General features: G+C 40.9%; 1 protein-coding gene across 2 annotated transcripts in view; it reads left to right on the top strand.

Moving 5' to 3' along the window:
* The window catches only part of RNF217 (ring finger protein 217), a 221,611-nt gene that overhangs the window by 145,905 nt on the left and 59,096 nt on the right, over nucleotides 1-16,610 (top strand). For both annotated transcript variants that reach the window (XM_053710721.1, XM_053710720.1), the window contains exon 2: nucleotides 1,347-1,580. In XM_053710721.1, the coding sequence (XP_053566696.1) occupies nucleotides 1,347-1,580 (234 nt within the window). The remainder of the gene's footprint in view (nucleotides 1-1,346; nucleotides 1,581-16,610) is intronic.

Here is a 16,610-nt window from a genome sequence, read left to right as displayed (position 1 = left end):
ATGAATGTAACTGTACTCTGTAATGTATTTTTGATAGGTTTTTTGCAAAACAATTAACCAGAGCTCTAGGGATGCGGTAATCATTCTACCGTAAATCGTGATTGTGCTCATGCGATCACATTTACTTTCAACTTGTAATATGAACGGAAAATGTAAAGCTCGCAAACACCCGCGATATACTCCTTATCACTTGTGCGTAACTGTTAGCGCTCAATTTATAATCTGGCCCATAATGCTTAGTTATGAGTTGTAATTTAAGTTTGATATTTAATAGTTTTCCAGCTCTGAGAATGGGAAGTGCAAAAGCACATACTGCAGACTTCCTGCTACATATCTGTTCCTAATTTGGCCTCATCAGAGGTTTTAAGATATGATCACAACAATTCAACTTTTGCTAATAAAATGAGATTGGCTAGCTGTGTCTACTCCAATAGTATATCCTGATTGACACCTCTAAATAAGGCACATAGTGGGTGTAGTTTGACTTTTGAAATTAATTTGATTACAACAATATGTTAATCCATTCTTTTTTTCTTTTACATTTACCTAGCATCTTCATTTATGGCAGAAAATAGAAATATTGAAGTTACACATTGTCTCTAATGCCTTTACATATTATTATATGAATGGTGAAACTTGTCATAAATTGCTTAGATATATTTTCTAGTTAGGGAATAATGCAATTATTTCATATTGCAGCCAGTTTTATGTTGCTATGATTGACACTATTGTTATAACAACAATGACCTTTACATGTTGCCAACAAATTCTACAGATTTATAGAATGGGCACAATGAGAACCAAACAATTTCATGAACAGATCTTCCGATACATAGAGCTAGATTTATCCATTTGCAGATTGGCAGGCAGGGCTGAACCTGTCTGCATTTTATTGCAAATTCTGGGGCACATTTTGTTTACCATATTTACTGCCCCCTGCACTTGAGCAACCAATTGCGTGAGAGCAGAGCTTGTCAATCACCCTGGTTGAATGAGTTAGAAGTGATTTTCATCCACCAACTCTTAAGTTAGCAAAGAGGGTTTAGGAAGAAGTGGTTTAAACTGCTGCTTCATAAATATCAGTTGCAGGCTCAAATGAGCAAGCCTGCAACCGATCAACTATGTGCTAGATTTATCATTTTGCAAAAGTTTTTAAGCATAAGGTTTTATGTTTGTTTACTTATGAACCCATGCTGAAGTATTAGCACTGCCGAATCTGTTGGTGCTCTACAAATACCTGATGATGATGATGATAATGATAATAATAATTAAAGTGTATTGCATTATTTGCATCTAGCATAACTATGCACATATAAATGTTCTAAAGTATTTTTGTTTACCCGCAGGTTCAGCTGGGACAAGTAGAGATAAAATGCCCGATAACAGAGTGTGATAAACACCTTGATGAGTCAACCATCTTGTATAGCCTGCCACATGATGACATCATCAAGTACAAATACTTCCTGGAACTCAGTCACATGGACTCCAGCACCAAACCCTGCCCACAGTGCAAGCACTTTACAATCTTCAAGAGGAAAAGCCACATTCCAACCCCCACCAAATCTGAGAACAAATTCAAAGTGAGCATGACTAGCCATTAACACACAGCTTAGTGATCCCAAAAGTAGGCCAAGGATTACTTTGGCATTAAAATGCATTTAATACTAATACAGTCTTATTAGAAATTAGTTGAAATGTTTATTTACATGGAAAAAAAAATTCGCTCAGGATTGGTTGCCATCTGCCTGATTTACAGTTTTTCACCCATTGTCATCTGTTTTTCTTTACATTGTTGCATGCCAGTGATTCTCAGATAAGGCGGTTCTTAAAGGGACATTAAACACCATGAGGGGGTTTCAAGGGGTTTTTAGACCTAGACTGCAAAATACTACTATAGAAGCAATATATGTGTAAAAATAACTTTTTTAGATTACATGTGGTCTAATATGTAGTTTATACTTTGCATTATGCTTGTCTATCACTGTGAGTGCAACATAGAGCAGTGTTCTCCACAGAAAATGTTGCTACCTGGGTAGCATTATAAAGTATCTGTGTGGTGGTAGGTTAATATTTTAAAATATATAATTTTCTGCTATCCAAAGCACAAATTAATTGCATAATTTAACAAATGTATGATAACTAACAATAAACATAGAATTTTCTTTCATGTAATTAGCAAGAGTCCATGAGCTAGTGACGTATGGGATATACATTCCTACCAGGAGGGGCAAAGTTTCCCAAACCTCAAAATGCCTATAAATACACCCCTCACCACACCCACAAATCAGTTTTTACAAACTTTGCCTCCTATGGAGGTGGTGAAGTAAGTTTGTGCTAGATTCTACGTTGATATGCGCTCCGCAGCAGGTTGGAGCCCGGTTTTCCTCTCAGCGTGCAGTGAATGTCAGAGGGATGTGAGGAGAGTATTGCCTATTTGAATTCAATTCTCTTCTTCTACGGGGTCTATTTCATAGGTTCTCTGTTATCGGTCGTAGAGATTCATCTCTTACCTCCCTTTTCAGATCGACGATATACTCTTATATATATATACCATTACCTGATTTTCGTTTCAGTACTGGTTTGGCTTTCTACAACATGTAGATGAGTGTCCTGGGGTAAGTAAGTCTTATTTTCTGTGACACTCTAAGCTATGGTTGGGCACTTTTTTATAAAGTTCTAAATATATGTATTCAAACATTTATTTGCCTTGACTCAGGATGTTCAACTTTCCTTATTTCAGACAGTCAGTTTCATATTTGGGATAATGCATATGAATAAATCAATTTTTTCTTACCTTAAAATTTGACTTTTTCCCTGTGGGCTGTTAGGCTCGCGGGGGCTGAAAATGCTTCATTTTATTGCGTCATTCTTGGCGCAGACTTTTTTGGCGCAAAAATTCTGTTTCCGGCATCATACGTGTCGCCGGAATTTGCGTCATTTTTGACGTTCTTTTGCGCCAAAGGTGTCGGCGTTCTGGATGTGGCGTCATTTTTGACGCCAAAAGCATTTAGGCGCCAAATAATGTGGGCGTCTTTTTTGGCGCTAAAAAAATATGGGCGTCACTATTGTCTCCACATTATTTAAGTCTCATTATTTATTGCTTCTGGTTGCTAGAAGCTTGTTCACTGGCATTTTTTCCCATTCCTGAAACTGTAATTTAAGGAATTTGATCAATTTTGCTTTATATGTTGTTTTCTCTATTACATATTGCAAGATGTCCCACGTTGAAACTGAGTCAGAAGATACTTCTGGAAAATCGCTGCCTGGTGCTGGAGCTACCAAAGCTAAGTGTATCTGCTGTAAACTTATGGTATCTGTTCCTCCAGCTGTTGTTTGTACTGTTTGTCATGACAAACTTGTTAATGCAGATAATATTTCCTTTAGTACTGTTACATTACCTGTTGCTGTTCCGTCAACATCAGATACTCAGAGTGTTCCTGATAACATAAGAGATTTTGGCCTAGATTTGGAGTTCGGCGGTAGCCGTCAAAACCAGCGTTAGAGGCTCCTAACGCTGGTTTTGGCCGCCCGCTGGTATTTGGAGTCAGTGATTAAAGGGTCTAACGCTCACTTTTCAGCCGCGACTTTTCCATACCGCAGATCCCCCTACGCCATTTGCGTAGCCTATATTTTCAATGGGATCTTTCTAACGCTGGTATTTAGAGTCGTTTCTGAAGTGAGCGTTAGAAATCTAACGACAAAATTCCAGCCGCCTGAAAATAGCAGGAGTTAAGAGCTTTCTGGCTAACGCCGGTTCATAAAGCTCTTAACTACTGTACCCTAAAGTACACTAACACCCATAAACTACCTATGTACCCCTAAACCGAGGCCCCCCCACATCGCCGACACTCGATTAAAATTTTTAACCCCTAATCTGCCGACCGCCACCTACGTTATATTTATGTACCCCTAATCTGCTGCCCCTAACCCCGCCGACCCCTGTATTATATTTATTAACTCCTAACCTGCCCCCCACAACATCGGCGCCAGCTACTTAAAATAATTAACCCCTAATCTTCCGACCGCAAAGCGCCGCCACCTACGTTATCCCTATGTACCCCTAATCTGCTACCCCTAACACCGCCGACCCCTATATTATATTTATTAACCCCTAATCTGCCCCCCACAACGTCGCCGACACCTGCCTACACTTATTAACCCCTAATCTGCCGAGCGGACCTGAGCGCTACTATAATAAAGTTATTAACCCCTAATCCGCCTCACTAACCCTATCATAAATAGTATTAACCCCTAATCTGCCCTCCCTAACATCGCCGACACCTACCTTCAATTATTAACCCCTAATCTTCCGATCGGAGCTCACCGCTATTCTAATAAATGGATTAACCCCTAAAGCTAAGTCTAACCCTAACACTAACACCCCCCTAAGTTAAATATAATTTACATCTAACGAAATAAATTAACTCTTATTAAATAAATGATTCCTATTTAAAGCTAAATACTTAATTATATTATAGCTATTTTAGGATTAATATTTATTTTACAGGCAACTTTGTAATTATTTTAACCAGGTACAATAGCTATTAAATAGTTAAGAACTATTTAATAGTTACCTAGTTAAAATAAGCCAATCAGATTGAGCTCGCATTCTATTGGCTGATCGGAACAGCCAATAGAATGCGAGCTCAATCTGATTGGCTGATTGGATCAGCCAATCGGATTGAACTTGATTCTGATTGGCTGATTCCATCAGCCAATCAGAAAATTCCTACCTTAATTCCGATTGGCTGATAGAATCCTATCAGCCAATCGGAATTCGAGGGACGCCATCTTGGATGACGTCCCTTAAAGGAACAGTCATTCGTCGTTCAGTCGTCGGTCCGGATGGATGTTCCGCGCTGGAGGTCTTCAGGATCCTGCCGCTTCGCTCCGGATGGAAGAAGATCGAAGATGCCGCTTGGAGAAGATGTTTGCCGGTCCGGATGTCCTCTTCTTGCCGGATAGGAGGAAGACTTTGGAGCCTCTTCTGGACCTCTTCAGCACCGGATTATGGATCGCCAACCCCCGCTTGGGTTGGATGAAGATCTTGGAGCCAGGACGGATCGGTGATACCTGGATGGTGAAGACAAGGTAGGAAGATCTTCAGGGGATTAGTGTTAGGTTTATTTAAGGGGGGTTTGGGTTAGATTAGGGGTATGTGGGTGGTGGGTTGTAATGTTGGGGGGGGGGTATTGTATGTTTTTTTTTACAGGCAAAAGAGCTGAACTTCTTGGGGCATGCCCCGCAAAGGGCCCTGTTCAGGGCTGGTAAGGTAAAAGAGCTTGTAACTTTTTTAATTTAGAATAGGGTAGGGAATTTTTTATTTTGGGGGGCTTTGTTATTTTATTAGGGGGCTTAGAGTAGGTGTAATTAGTTTAAAATTGTTGTAATATTTTTCTTATGTTTGTAAATATTTTTTTATTTTCTGTAACTTAGTTCTTTTTTATTTTTTGTACTTTAGCTAGTTTATTTAATTGTATTTATTTGTAGGAATTGTGTTTAATTAATTTATTGATAGTGTAGTGTTAGGTTAATTGTAGGTAATTGTAGGTAGTTTATTTAATTATTTTATTGATAGGGTAGTGTTAGGTTTAATTATAACTTAGGTTAGGATTTATTTTACAGGTAAATTTGTTATTATTTTAACTAGGTAACTATTAAATAGTTCTTAACTATTTAATAGCTATTGTACCTGGTTAAAATAATTACAAAGTTGCCTGTAAAATAAATATTAATCCTAAAATAGCTATAACATAATTATAATTTATATTGTAGCTATATTAGGGTTTATTTTACAGGTAAGTATTTAGCTTTAAATAGGAATAATTTATTTAATAAGAGTTAATTTATTTCGTTAGATAAAAATTATATTTAACTTAGGGGGGTGTTAGTGTTAGGGTTAGACTTAGCTTTAGGGGTTAATCCATTTATTAGAATAGCGGTGAGCTCCGATCGGAAGATTAGGGGTTAATAATTGAAGGTAGGTGTCGGCGATGTTAGGGAGGGCAGATTAGGGGTTAATACTATTTATGATAGGGTTAGTGAGGCGGATTAGGGGTTAATAACTTTATTATAGTAGCGCTCAGGTCCGCTCGGCAGATTAGGGGTTAATAAGTGTAGGCAGGTGTCGGCGACGTTGAGGGGGGCAGATTAGTGGTTAATAAATATAATATAGGGGTCGGCGATGTTAGGGCAGCAGATTAGGGGTACATAGGGATAACGTAGGTTGCGGCGGTTTACGGAGCGGCAGATTAGGGGTTAAAAAAAATATGCAGGGGTCAGCGATAGCGGGGGCGGCAGATTAGGGGTTAATAAGTGTAAGGTTAGGGGTGTTTAGACTCGGGGTACATGTTAGGGTGTTAGGTGCAGACGTAGGAAGTGTTTCCTCATAGGAAACAATGGGGCTGCGTTAGGAGCTGAACGCTGCTTTTTTGCAGGTGTTAGGTTTTTTTTCAGCTCAAACAGCCCCATTGTTTCCTATGGGAGAATCGTGCACGAGCACGTTTTTGAGGCCGGCCGCGTCCGTAAGCAACTCTGGTATCGAGAGTTGCATTTGCGGTAAAAATGCTCTACGCTCCTTTTTTGGAGCCTAACGCAGCATTTGATTAAACTCTCGATACCAGAGTTAAATTTATGGTGCGGCCAGAAAAAAGCCCGCGGAGCGTTAACAGCCCTTTTACCGCCGAACTCCAAATCTAGGCCTTTGTTTCTAAATCCATTAAGAAGGCTATGGCTGTTATTCCTCCTTCTAGTAAACGTAAAAAGTCTTTTAAAACTTCTCATTTTTCAGATGAATTTTTAAATGAACATCATCTTTCTGATTCTGATAATGATTCCTCTGGTTCAGAGGATTCTGTCTCAGAGGTTGATGCTGATAAATCTTCATATTTATTTAAAATGGAATTTATTCGTTCTTTACTTAAAGAAGTCCTAATTGCATTAGAAATTGAGGATTCTGGTCCTCTTGATACTAAATCTAAACGTTTAGATAAGGTTTTTAAATCTCCTGTGGTTATTCCAGAAGTTTTTCCTGTCCCTGGTGCTATTTCGGAAGTAATTTCCAGGGAATGGAATAATTTGGGTAATTCATTTACTCCTTCTAAACGTTTTAAGCAATTATATCCTGTGCCATCTGACAGATTAGAGTTTTGGGACAAAATCCCTAAGGTTGATGGGGCTGTCTCTACTCTTGCTAAGCGTACTACTATTCCTACGGCAGATGGTACTTCCTTTAAGGATCCTTTAGATAGGAAAATTGAATCCTTTCTAAGAAAAGCTTACTTGTGTTCAGGTAATCTTCTTAGACCTGCTATATCTTTAGCGGATGTTGCTGCAGCTTCAACTTTTTGGTTAGAAGCTTTAGCGCAACAAGTAACAGATCATAATTCTCATAGCATTATTCTTCTTCTTCAACATGCTAATAATTTTATTTGTGATGCCATCTTTGATATCATTAGAGTTGATGTTAGGTATATGTCTCTAGCTTTTTTAGCTAGAAGAGCTTTATGGCTTAAAACTTGGAATGCTGATATGTCTTCTAAGTCTACTCTGCTTTCCCTTTCTTTCCAGGGTAATAAATTATTTGGTTCTCAGTTGGATTCTATTATCTCAACTGTTACTGGAGGGAAAGGAACTTTTTTACCACAGGATAAAAAATCTAAAGGTAAATTTAGGTCTAATAATCGTTTTCGTTCCTTTCGTCACAACAAGGAACAAAAGCCTGATCCTTCATCCTCAGGAGCGGTATCAGTTTGGAAACCATCTCCAGTCTGGAATAAATCCAAGCCTTTTAGAAAATCAAAGCCAGCTCCTAAGTCCACATGAAGTTGCGGCCCTCATTCCAGCTCAGCTGGTAGGGGGCAGATTACGTTTTTTCAAAGAAATTTGGATCAATTCCGTTAACAATCTTTGGATTCAGAACATTGTTTCACAAGGGTACAGAATTGGCTTCAAGATAAGGCCTCCTGCAAAGAGATTTTTTTCTTTCCCGTGTCCCAGTAAACCCAGCGAAGGATCAAGCATTTCTGAAATGTGTTTCAGATCTAGAGTTGGCAGGAGTAATTATGCCAGTTCCAGTGCTGGAACAGGGGCTGGGGTTTTATTCAAATCTCTTCACTGTACCAAAGAAGGAGAATTCCTTCAGACCAGTTCTGGATCTAAAAATATTGAATCGTTATGTAAGGATACCAACATTCAAAATGGTAACTGTAAGGACTATCCTGCCTTTCTCCAACATAGGTGTGTCCGGTCCACGGCGTCATCCTTACTTGTGGGATATTCTCCTCCCCAACAGGAAATGGCAAAGAGCCCAGCAAAGCTGGTCATATGATCCCTCCTAGGCTCCGCCTACCCCAGTCATTCTCTTTGCCGTTGCACAGGCAACATCTCCACGGAGATGGCTAAGAGTTTTTTGGTGTTTAAATGTAGTTTTATTCTTCAATCAAGTGTTTGTTATTTTAAAATAGTGCTGGTATGTACTATTTACTCTGAAACAGAAAAGAGAAGAAGATTTCTGTTTGTGAGAGGAAGATGATTTTAGCAGACATTACTAAAATCGATTGCTGTTTCCACACAGGACTGTTGAGATGAAGTAACTTCAGTTGGGGGAAGCAGTTGGCAGACTTTTCTGCCTGAGGTATGATGGCCACATTTCTAACACGACTTGGTAATGCTGGAAGGCTGTCATTTTCCCTATGGGGACCGGTAAGCCATTTTCTTAGATTAAGTAAAAGAATAAAGGCTTTATAAGGGCTTAAAAAACTGGTAGACATTTTTCTGGGCTAAAACGATTACTTGCTAAGCATATTTGACAGATTATAGCGCTTTATAGTTATTATAATCTTGGGGATTGTTGTTAAAAAACGGCAGGCACTGTATGGACACCTTTTTCAGATGGGGGCCTTCTCTAGTCATAGGCAGAGCCTCATTTTCGCGCCACTAATGCGCAGTTGTTTTTGGAAGGCAAGGCATGCAGATGCATGTGTGAGGAGCTAGGATCCACTGAAAAAGCTTATAGAAGGCGTCATTTGGTATCGTATTCCCCTCTGGGCTTGGTTGGGTCTCAGCAAAGCAGATTCCTGGGACTGTATAGGGGTTAAATGTAAAAACGGCTTCGGTTCCGTTATTTTAAGGGTTAAAGCTTCCAAATTTGGTGTGCAATACTTTTAAGGCTTTAAGACACTGTGGTGAAATTTTGGTGAATTTTGAACAATTGCTTCATACTTTTTCGCATTTTCAGTAATAAAGTGTGTTCTGTTTAAAATTTAAAGTGACAGTAACGGTTTCATTTTAAAACGTTTTTTGTGCTTTGTTGACAAGTTTAAGCCCGTTTAACATGTCTGAACCATCAGATAAACGATGTTCTATATGTATGAATGCCAATGTGTCTCCCCATTTAAATATATGTGATAATTGTGACATGGTGTCCAAACAAAGTAGGGACAATGATGCCACAGATAATAATAGTGCCCAAGATGAGTCTTCAGATGAGGGGAGTAAGCATGGTACTGCATCACCCCCTTCTGTGTCTACACCAGTTTTGCCCACACAAGAGGCCCCTAGTACATCTAGTGCGCCAATACTTATTACTATGCAACAATTAACGGCTGTTATGGATAATTCTATTAAAAATATTTTATCTAAAATGCCTACTTATCAAAGAAAGCGCGATTGCTCTGTTTTAAACACTGAAGAGCAAGAGGACGCTGATGATAACGCTTCTGACATACCCTCACACCAATCTGAAGGGGCCAGGAGGGAGGTTTTGTCTGAGGGAGAAATTTCAGATTCAGGGAAAATTTCTCAACAAGCTGAACCTGATGTTGTAACATTTAAATTTAAATTAGAACATCTCCACGCACTGCTTAAGGAGGTATTATCTACTCTGGATGATTGTGACAATTTGGTCATTCCAGAGAAATTATGTAAGATGGACAAGTTCCTAGAGGTTCCGGTGCCCCCCGATGTTTTTCCTATACCCAAGCGGGTGGCGGACATAGTAAACAAGGAATGGGAAAGGCCCGGCATACCTTTTGTGCCTCCCCCTATATTTAAGAAATTATTTCCTATAGTCGACCCCAGAAAGGACTTATGGCAGACAGTCCCTAAGGTCGAGGGGGCGGTCTCTACTCTAAACAAACGCACTACTATTCCCATAGAAGATAGTTGTGCTTTTAAAGATCCTATGGATAAGAAATTAGAGGGTTTGCTTAAAAGAATGTTTGTTCAGCAAGGTTACCTTCTTCAACCAATTTCATGCATTGTTCCTGTCACTACGGCAGCGTGTTTCTGGTTCGAAGAACTAGAAAAGTCGCTCGATAAGGAATCTTCGTATGAGGAGATTATGGACAGAGTTCATGCACTCAAATTGGCTAACTCTTTTATTCTAGATGCCGCTTTGCAATTAGCGAGATTAGCGGCGAAAAATTCAGGGTTTGCTATCGTGGCGCGCAGAGCGCTCTGGCTAAAGTCTTGGTCAGCGGATGTGTCTTCCAAGACAAAATTGCTTAACATCCCTTTCAAGGGCAAAACACTGTTTGGTCCTGATTTGAAAGAGATTATTTCAGACATCACCGGAGGAAAGGGCCACGCCCTTCCTCAGGATAGGTCTTTTAAGGCTAGAAATAAGCCTAATTTTCGTCCCTTTCGCAGAAACGGACCAGCCTCTGCTTCTACATCCTCTAAGCAAGAGGGTAATACTTCTCAACCCAAACCAGCCTGGAGACCGATGCAAGGCTGGAACAAGGGTAAGCAGGCCAAGAAGCCCGCCACTGCTACCAAAACAGCATGAAGGGATGGCCCCCGATCCGGGACCGGATCTGGTGGGGGGCAGACTTTCTCTCTTTGCTCAGGCCTGGGCAAGAGATGTTCAGGATCCTTGGGCACTAGAAATAGTTTCTCAAGGTTATCTCCTGGAATTCAAGGAACTACCCCCAAGGGGAAGGTTCCACAGGTCTCAATTATCTTCAAACCAAATAAAAAGACAGGCATTCTTACATTGTGTAGAAGACCTGTTAAGGATGGGAGTAATTCATCCAGTTCCAATAAGAGAACAAGGGATGGGATTTTACTCCAACCTGTTCATAGTTCCCAAAAAAGAGGGAACGTTCAGACCAATTCTAGATCTCAAGATCCTAAACAAATTTCTCAGGGTTCCATCATTCAAAATGGAAACCATTCGAACGATCCTTCCTACCATCCAGGAAGGTCAATTTATGACCACGTGGATTTAAAGGATGCGTACCTCCATATTCCTATCCAAAAGGAACATCATCAGTTCCTAAGATTCGCTTTTCTGGAAAAGCATTACCAGTTTGTGGCACTTCCTTTCGGATTAGCCACTGCTCCGAGAATTTTCACAAAGGTACTAGGGTCCCTTCTAGCGGTTCTAAGACCGAGGGGCATTGCAGTAGTACCGTACTTGGACGACATCCTGATTCAAGCGTCGTCTCTGTCAAAAGCAAAGGCTCATACGGACATAGTCCTAGCCTTTCTCAGATCTCACGGATGGAAAGTAAACATAGAAAAGAGCTCTCTTTCCCCGTCGACAAGAGTTCCCTTCTTGGGAACAATAATAGACTCCTTAGAAATGAGAATTTTCCTGACAGAGGTCAGAAAATCAAAACTTCTAAGCTCTTGTCAGGTTCTTCATTCTGTTCTTCGTCCTTCCATAGCGCAGTGCATGGAAGTAATAGGATTGATGGTTGCAGCAATGGACATAGTTCCTTTTGCACGAATTCATCTAAGACCATTACAACTGTGCATGCTCAAACAGTGGAATGGGGATTATACAGACTTGTCTCCGACGATTCAAGTAGATCAAAGGACCAGAGATTCACTCCGTTGGTGGCTGAACCCGGACAATCTGTCACAAGGAATGAGCTTCCGCAGACCAGAGTGGGTCATTGTCACGACCGACGCCAGTCTGGTGGGCTGGGGCGCGGTCTGGGAACCCCTGAAGGCTCAGGGTCTATGGTCTCGGGAAGAATCTCTTCTCCCGATAAACATTCTGGAACTAAGAGCGATATTCAATGCTCTCAAAGCTTGGCCTCTTCTAGCAAAGGCCAAATTCATAAGGTTTCAATCAGACAACATGACGACAGTTGCATATATCAACCATCAGGGGGGAACAAGAAGTTCCCTGGCGATGGAGGAAGTGAGCAAGATAATTCAATGGGCGGAGGATCACTCCTGCCACTTGTCTGCAATCCACATCCCAGGGGTGGAAAATTGGGAAGCGGATTTTCCGAGTCGTCAGACATTCCATCCGGGGGAGTGGGAACTCCACCCGGAAATCTTTGCCCAAATAACTCAATTATGGGGCATTCCAGACATGGATCTGATGGCGTCTCGTCAGAACTTCAAGGTTCCTTGTTACGGGTCCAGATCCAGGGATCCCAAGGCGACTCTAGTAGATGCACTAGTAGCACCTTGGACCTTCAACCTAGCTTTTGTTTTCCCACCGTTTCCTCTCATTCCCAGGCTGGTAGCCAGGATCAACCAGGAGAGGGCTTCGGTAATCTTGATAGCTCCTGCGTGGCCACGCAGGACTTGGTATGCAGACCTGGTGAATATGTCATCGGCTCCACCATGGAAGCTACCTTTGAGACAGGACCTTCTTGTTCAAGGTCCATTCGTGCATCCGAATCTGGTCTCTCTCCAACTGACTGCTTGGAGATTGAACGCTTGATTTTATCAAAGCGTGGGTTTTCAGATTCTGTAATAGATACTCTGATTCAGGCTAGAAAGCCTGTAACTAGAAAAATTTACCATAAGATATGGAAAAAATATATCTATTGGTGTGAATCTAAAGGATTCCCATGGAACAAGATTAAAATTCCTAGGATTTTATCCTTTCTACAAGAGGGTTTGGAGAAGGGATTATCTGCAAGTTCTCTGAAGGGACAGATTTCTGCGTTATCTGTTTTACTTCACAAAAGGCTGGCAGCTGTGCCAGACGTTCAAGCGTTTGTTCAGGCTCTGGTTAGAATCAAGCCTGTTTACAGACCTTTGACTCCTCCCTGGAGTCTTAATCTGGTTCTTTCAGTTCTTCAAGGGGTTCCGTTTGAACCCTTACATTCCGTAGATATTAAGTTATTATCTTGGAAAGTTCTGTTTTTGGTTGCAATTTCTTCTGCTAGAAGAGTTTCTGAGTTATCTGCTCTGCAGTGTTCTCCGCCCTATCTGGTGTTCCATGCAGATAAGGTGGTTTTGCGTACTAAGCCTGGTTTTCTTCCGAAAGTTGTTTCCAACAAAAATATTAACCAGGAGATAGTTGTACCTTCTTTGTGTCCGAATCCAGTTTCAAAGAAGGAACGTTTGTTACACAATTTGGACGTAGTCCGTGCTCTAAAATTCTATTTAGAGGCCACTAAAGATTTCAGACAAACTTCTTCTTTGTTTGTTGTTTATTCTGGTAAGAGGAGAGGTCAAAAAGCAACTTCTACCTCTCTTTCCTTTTGGCTTAAAAGCATTATTCGTTTGGCTTATGAGACTGCCGGACGGCAGCCTCCTGAAAGAATCACAGCTCACTCCACTAGGGCTGTGGCTTCCACATGGGCCTTCAAGAACGAGGCTTCTGTTGACCAGATATGTAAGGCAGCGACTTGGTCTTCACTGCACACTTTTGCCAAATTTTACAAATTTGATACTTTTGCTTCTTCAGTGGCTATTTTTGGGAGAAAGGTTTTGCAAGCCGTGGTGCCTTCCATTTAGGTGACCTGATTTGCTCCCTCCCTTCATCCGTGTCCTAAAGCTTTGGTATTGGTTCCCACAAGTAAGGATGACGCCGTGGACCGGACACACCTATGTTGGAGAAAACAGAATTTATGCTTACCTGATAAATTACTTTCTCCAACGGTGTGTCCGGTCCACGGCCCGCCCTGGTTTTTTTTTAATCAGGTCTGATGAATTATTTTCTCTAACTACAGTCACCACGGTATCATATGGTTTCTCCTATGCATATTTCCTCCTGTACGTCGGTCGAATGACTGGGGTAGGCGGAGCCTAGGAGGGATCATATGACCAGCTTTGCTGGGCTCTTTGCCATTTCCTGTTGGGGAGGAGAATATCCCACAAGTAAGGATGACGCCGTGGACCGGACACACCGTTGGAGAAAGTAATTTATCAGGTAAGCATAAATTCTGTTTTTGTTCAGCAAGGGCATTATATGTCTACAATAGATTTACAGGATGCATATCTGCATATTCAGATTCATCCAGATCACTATCAGTTTCTGAGATTCTCTTTCCTAGACAAGCATTACCAGTTTGTGGCTCTGCCATTTGGCCTAGCAACAGCTCCAAGAATTTTTACAAAGGTTCTCGGTGCCCTTCTGTCTGTAATCAGAGAACAGGGTATTGTGGTATTTCCTTATTTGGACGATATCTTGGTACTTGCTCAGTCTTCACATTTAGCAGAATCTCATACGAATCGACTTGTGTTGTTTCTTCAAGATCATGGTTGGAGGATCAATTTACCAAAAAGTTAATTGATTCCTCAGACAAGGGTAACCTTTTTAGGTTTCCAGATAGATTCAGTGTCCATGACTCTGTCTTTGACAGACAAGAGACGTCTAAAATTGATATCAGCTTGTCGAAACCTTCAGTCACAATCATTCCCTTCGGTAGCCTTATGCATGCAAATTCTAGGTCTTATGACTGCTGCATCGGACGCGATCCCCTTTGCTCGTTTTCACATGCGACCTCTTCAGCTCTGTATGCTGAACCAATGGTGCAGGGATTACACAAAGATATCTCAATTAATATCTTTAAAACCAATTGTACGACACTCTCTGACGTAGTGGACAGATCACCATCGTTTAGTTCAGGGGGCTTATTTTGTTCTTCCGACCTGGACTGTAATTTCAACAGATGCAAGTCTTACAGGTTGGGGAGCTGTGTGGGGGTCTCTGACAGCACAAGGGGTTTGGGAATCTCAGGAGGTGAGATTACCGATCAATATTTTAGAACTCCGTGCAATTTTCAGAGCTCTTCAGTCTTGGCCTCTTCTAAAGAGAGAATCGTTCATTTGTTTTCAGACAGACAATGTCACAACTGTGGCATACATCAATCATCAAGGAGGGACTCACAGTCCTCTGGCTATGAAAGAAGTATCTCGAATTCTGGTTTGGGCGGAATCCAGCTCCTGTCTAGTTTCTACGGTTCATATCCCAGGTATAGACAATTGGGAAGCGGATTATCTCAGTCGCCAAACGTTACATCCGGGCGAATGGTCTCTTCACCCAGAGATATTTCTTCAGATTGTTCAAATGTGGGGACTTCCAGAAATAGATCTGATGGCCTCTCATCTAAACAAGAAACTTCCCAGGTATCTGTCCAGATCCAGGGATCCTCAAGCGGAAGCAGTGGATGCATTGTCACTTCCTTGGAAATATCATCCTGCCTATATCTTTCCACCTCTAGTTCTTCTTCCAAGAGTAATCTCCAAGATTCTGAAGGAATGCTCGTTTGTTCTGCTGGTAGCTCCAGCATGGCCTCACAGGTTTTGATATGCGGATCTTGTCCGGATGGCCAGTTGACAACCGTGGACTCTTCCGTTAAGACCAGACCTTCTGTCGCAAGGTCCTTTTTTCCATCAGGATCTCAAATCCTTAAATTTAAAGGTATGGAGATTGAACGCTTGATTCTTAGTCAAAGAGGTTTCTCTGACTCTGATTAATACTATGTTACAGGCTCGTAAATCTGTATCTAGGGAGATTTATTATAGAGTCTGGAAGACTTACATTTCTTGGTGTCTTTCTCATCATTTTTCCTGGCATTCTTTTAGAATTCCGAGAATTTTGCAGTTTCTTCAGGATGGTTTGGATAAAGGTTTGTCTGCAAGTTCCTTGAAAGGACAAATCTCTGCTCTTTCTGTTCTTTTTCACAGAAAGATTGCTAATCTTCCTGATATTGATTGTTTTGTACAAGCTTTGGTTCGTATAAAACCTGTCATTAAATCAATTTCTCCTCCTTGGAGTTTGAATTTGGTTCTGGGGGCTCTTCAAGCTCCTCCGTTTGAACCTATGCATTCATTGGACATTAAATTACTTTCTTGGAAAGTTTTGTTCCTTTTGGCCATCTCTTCTGCCAGAAGAGTTTCTGAATTATCTGCTCTTTCTTGTGAGTCTCCTTTTCTGATTTTTCACCAGGATAAGGCGGTGTTGCGAACTTCTTTTAAATTTTTACCTAAGGTTGTGAATTCTAACAACATTAGTAGAGAAATTGTGGTTCCTTCATTATGTCCTAATCCTAAGAATTCTAAGGAGAAATCATTGCATTCTTTGGATGTAGTTAGAGCTTTGAAATATTATGTTGAAGCTACTAAGAATTTCCGAAAGACTTCTAGTCTATTTGTTATCTTTTCCGGTTCTAGGAAAGGTCAGAAGGCCTCTGTCATTTCTTTGGCATCTTGGTTGAAATCTTTAATTCATCATGCTTATGTCGAGTCGGGTAAAACTCCGCCTCAAAGGATTACAGCTCATTCTACTAGGTCAGTTTCTACTTCCTGGGCGTTTAGGAATGATGCTTCGGTTGATCAGATTTGCAAAGCAGCAACTTGGTCTTCTTTGCATACTTTTACTAAATTCTATCATTTTGATGTGTTTTCTT

The sequence above is a fragment of the Bombina bombina genome, chromosome 4 (genome assembly GCF_027579735.1).
Source record: "Bombina bombina isolate aBomBom1 chromosome 4, aBomBom1.pri, whole genome shotgun sequence".
Classification (NCBI taxonomy): domain Eukaryota; kingdom Metazoa; phylum Chordata; class Amphibia; order Anura; family Bombinatoridae; genus Bombina; species Bombina bombina.
The sequence above is the reverse complement of the archived record's forward strand: the minus strand, read 5'-3'. Positions and strand labels throughout refer to the sequence as shown.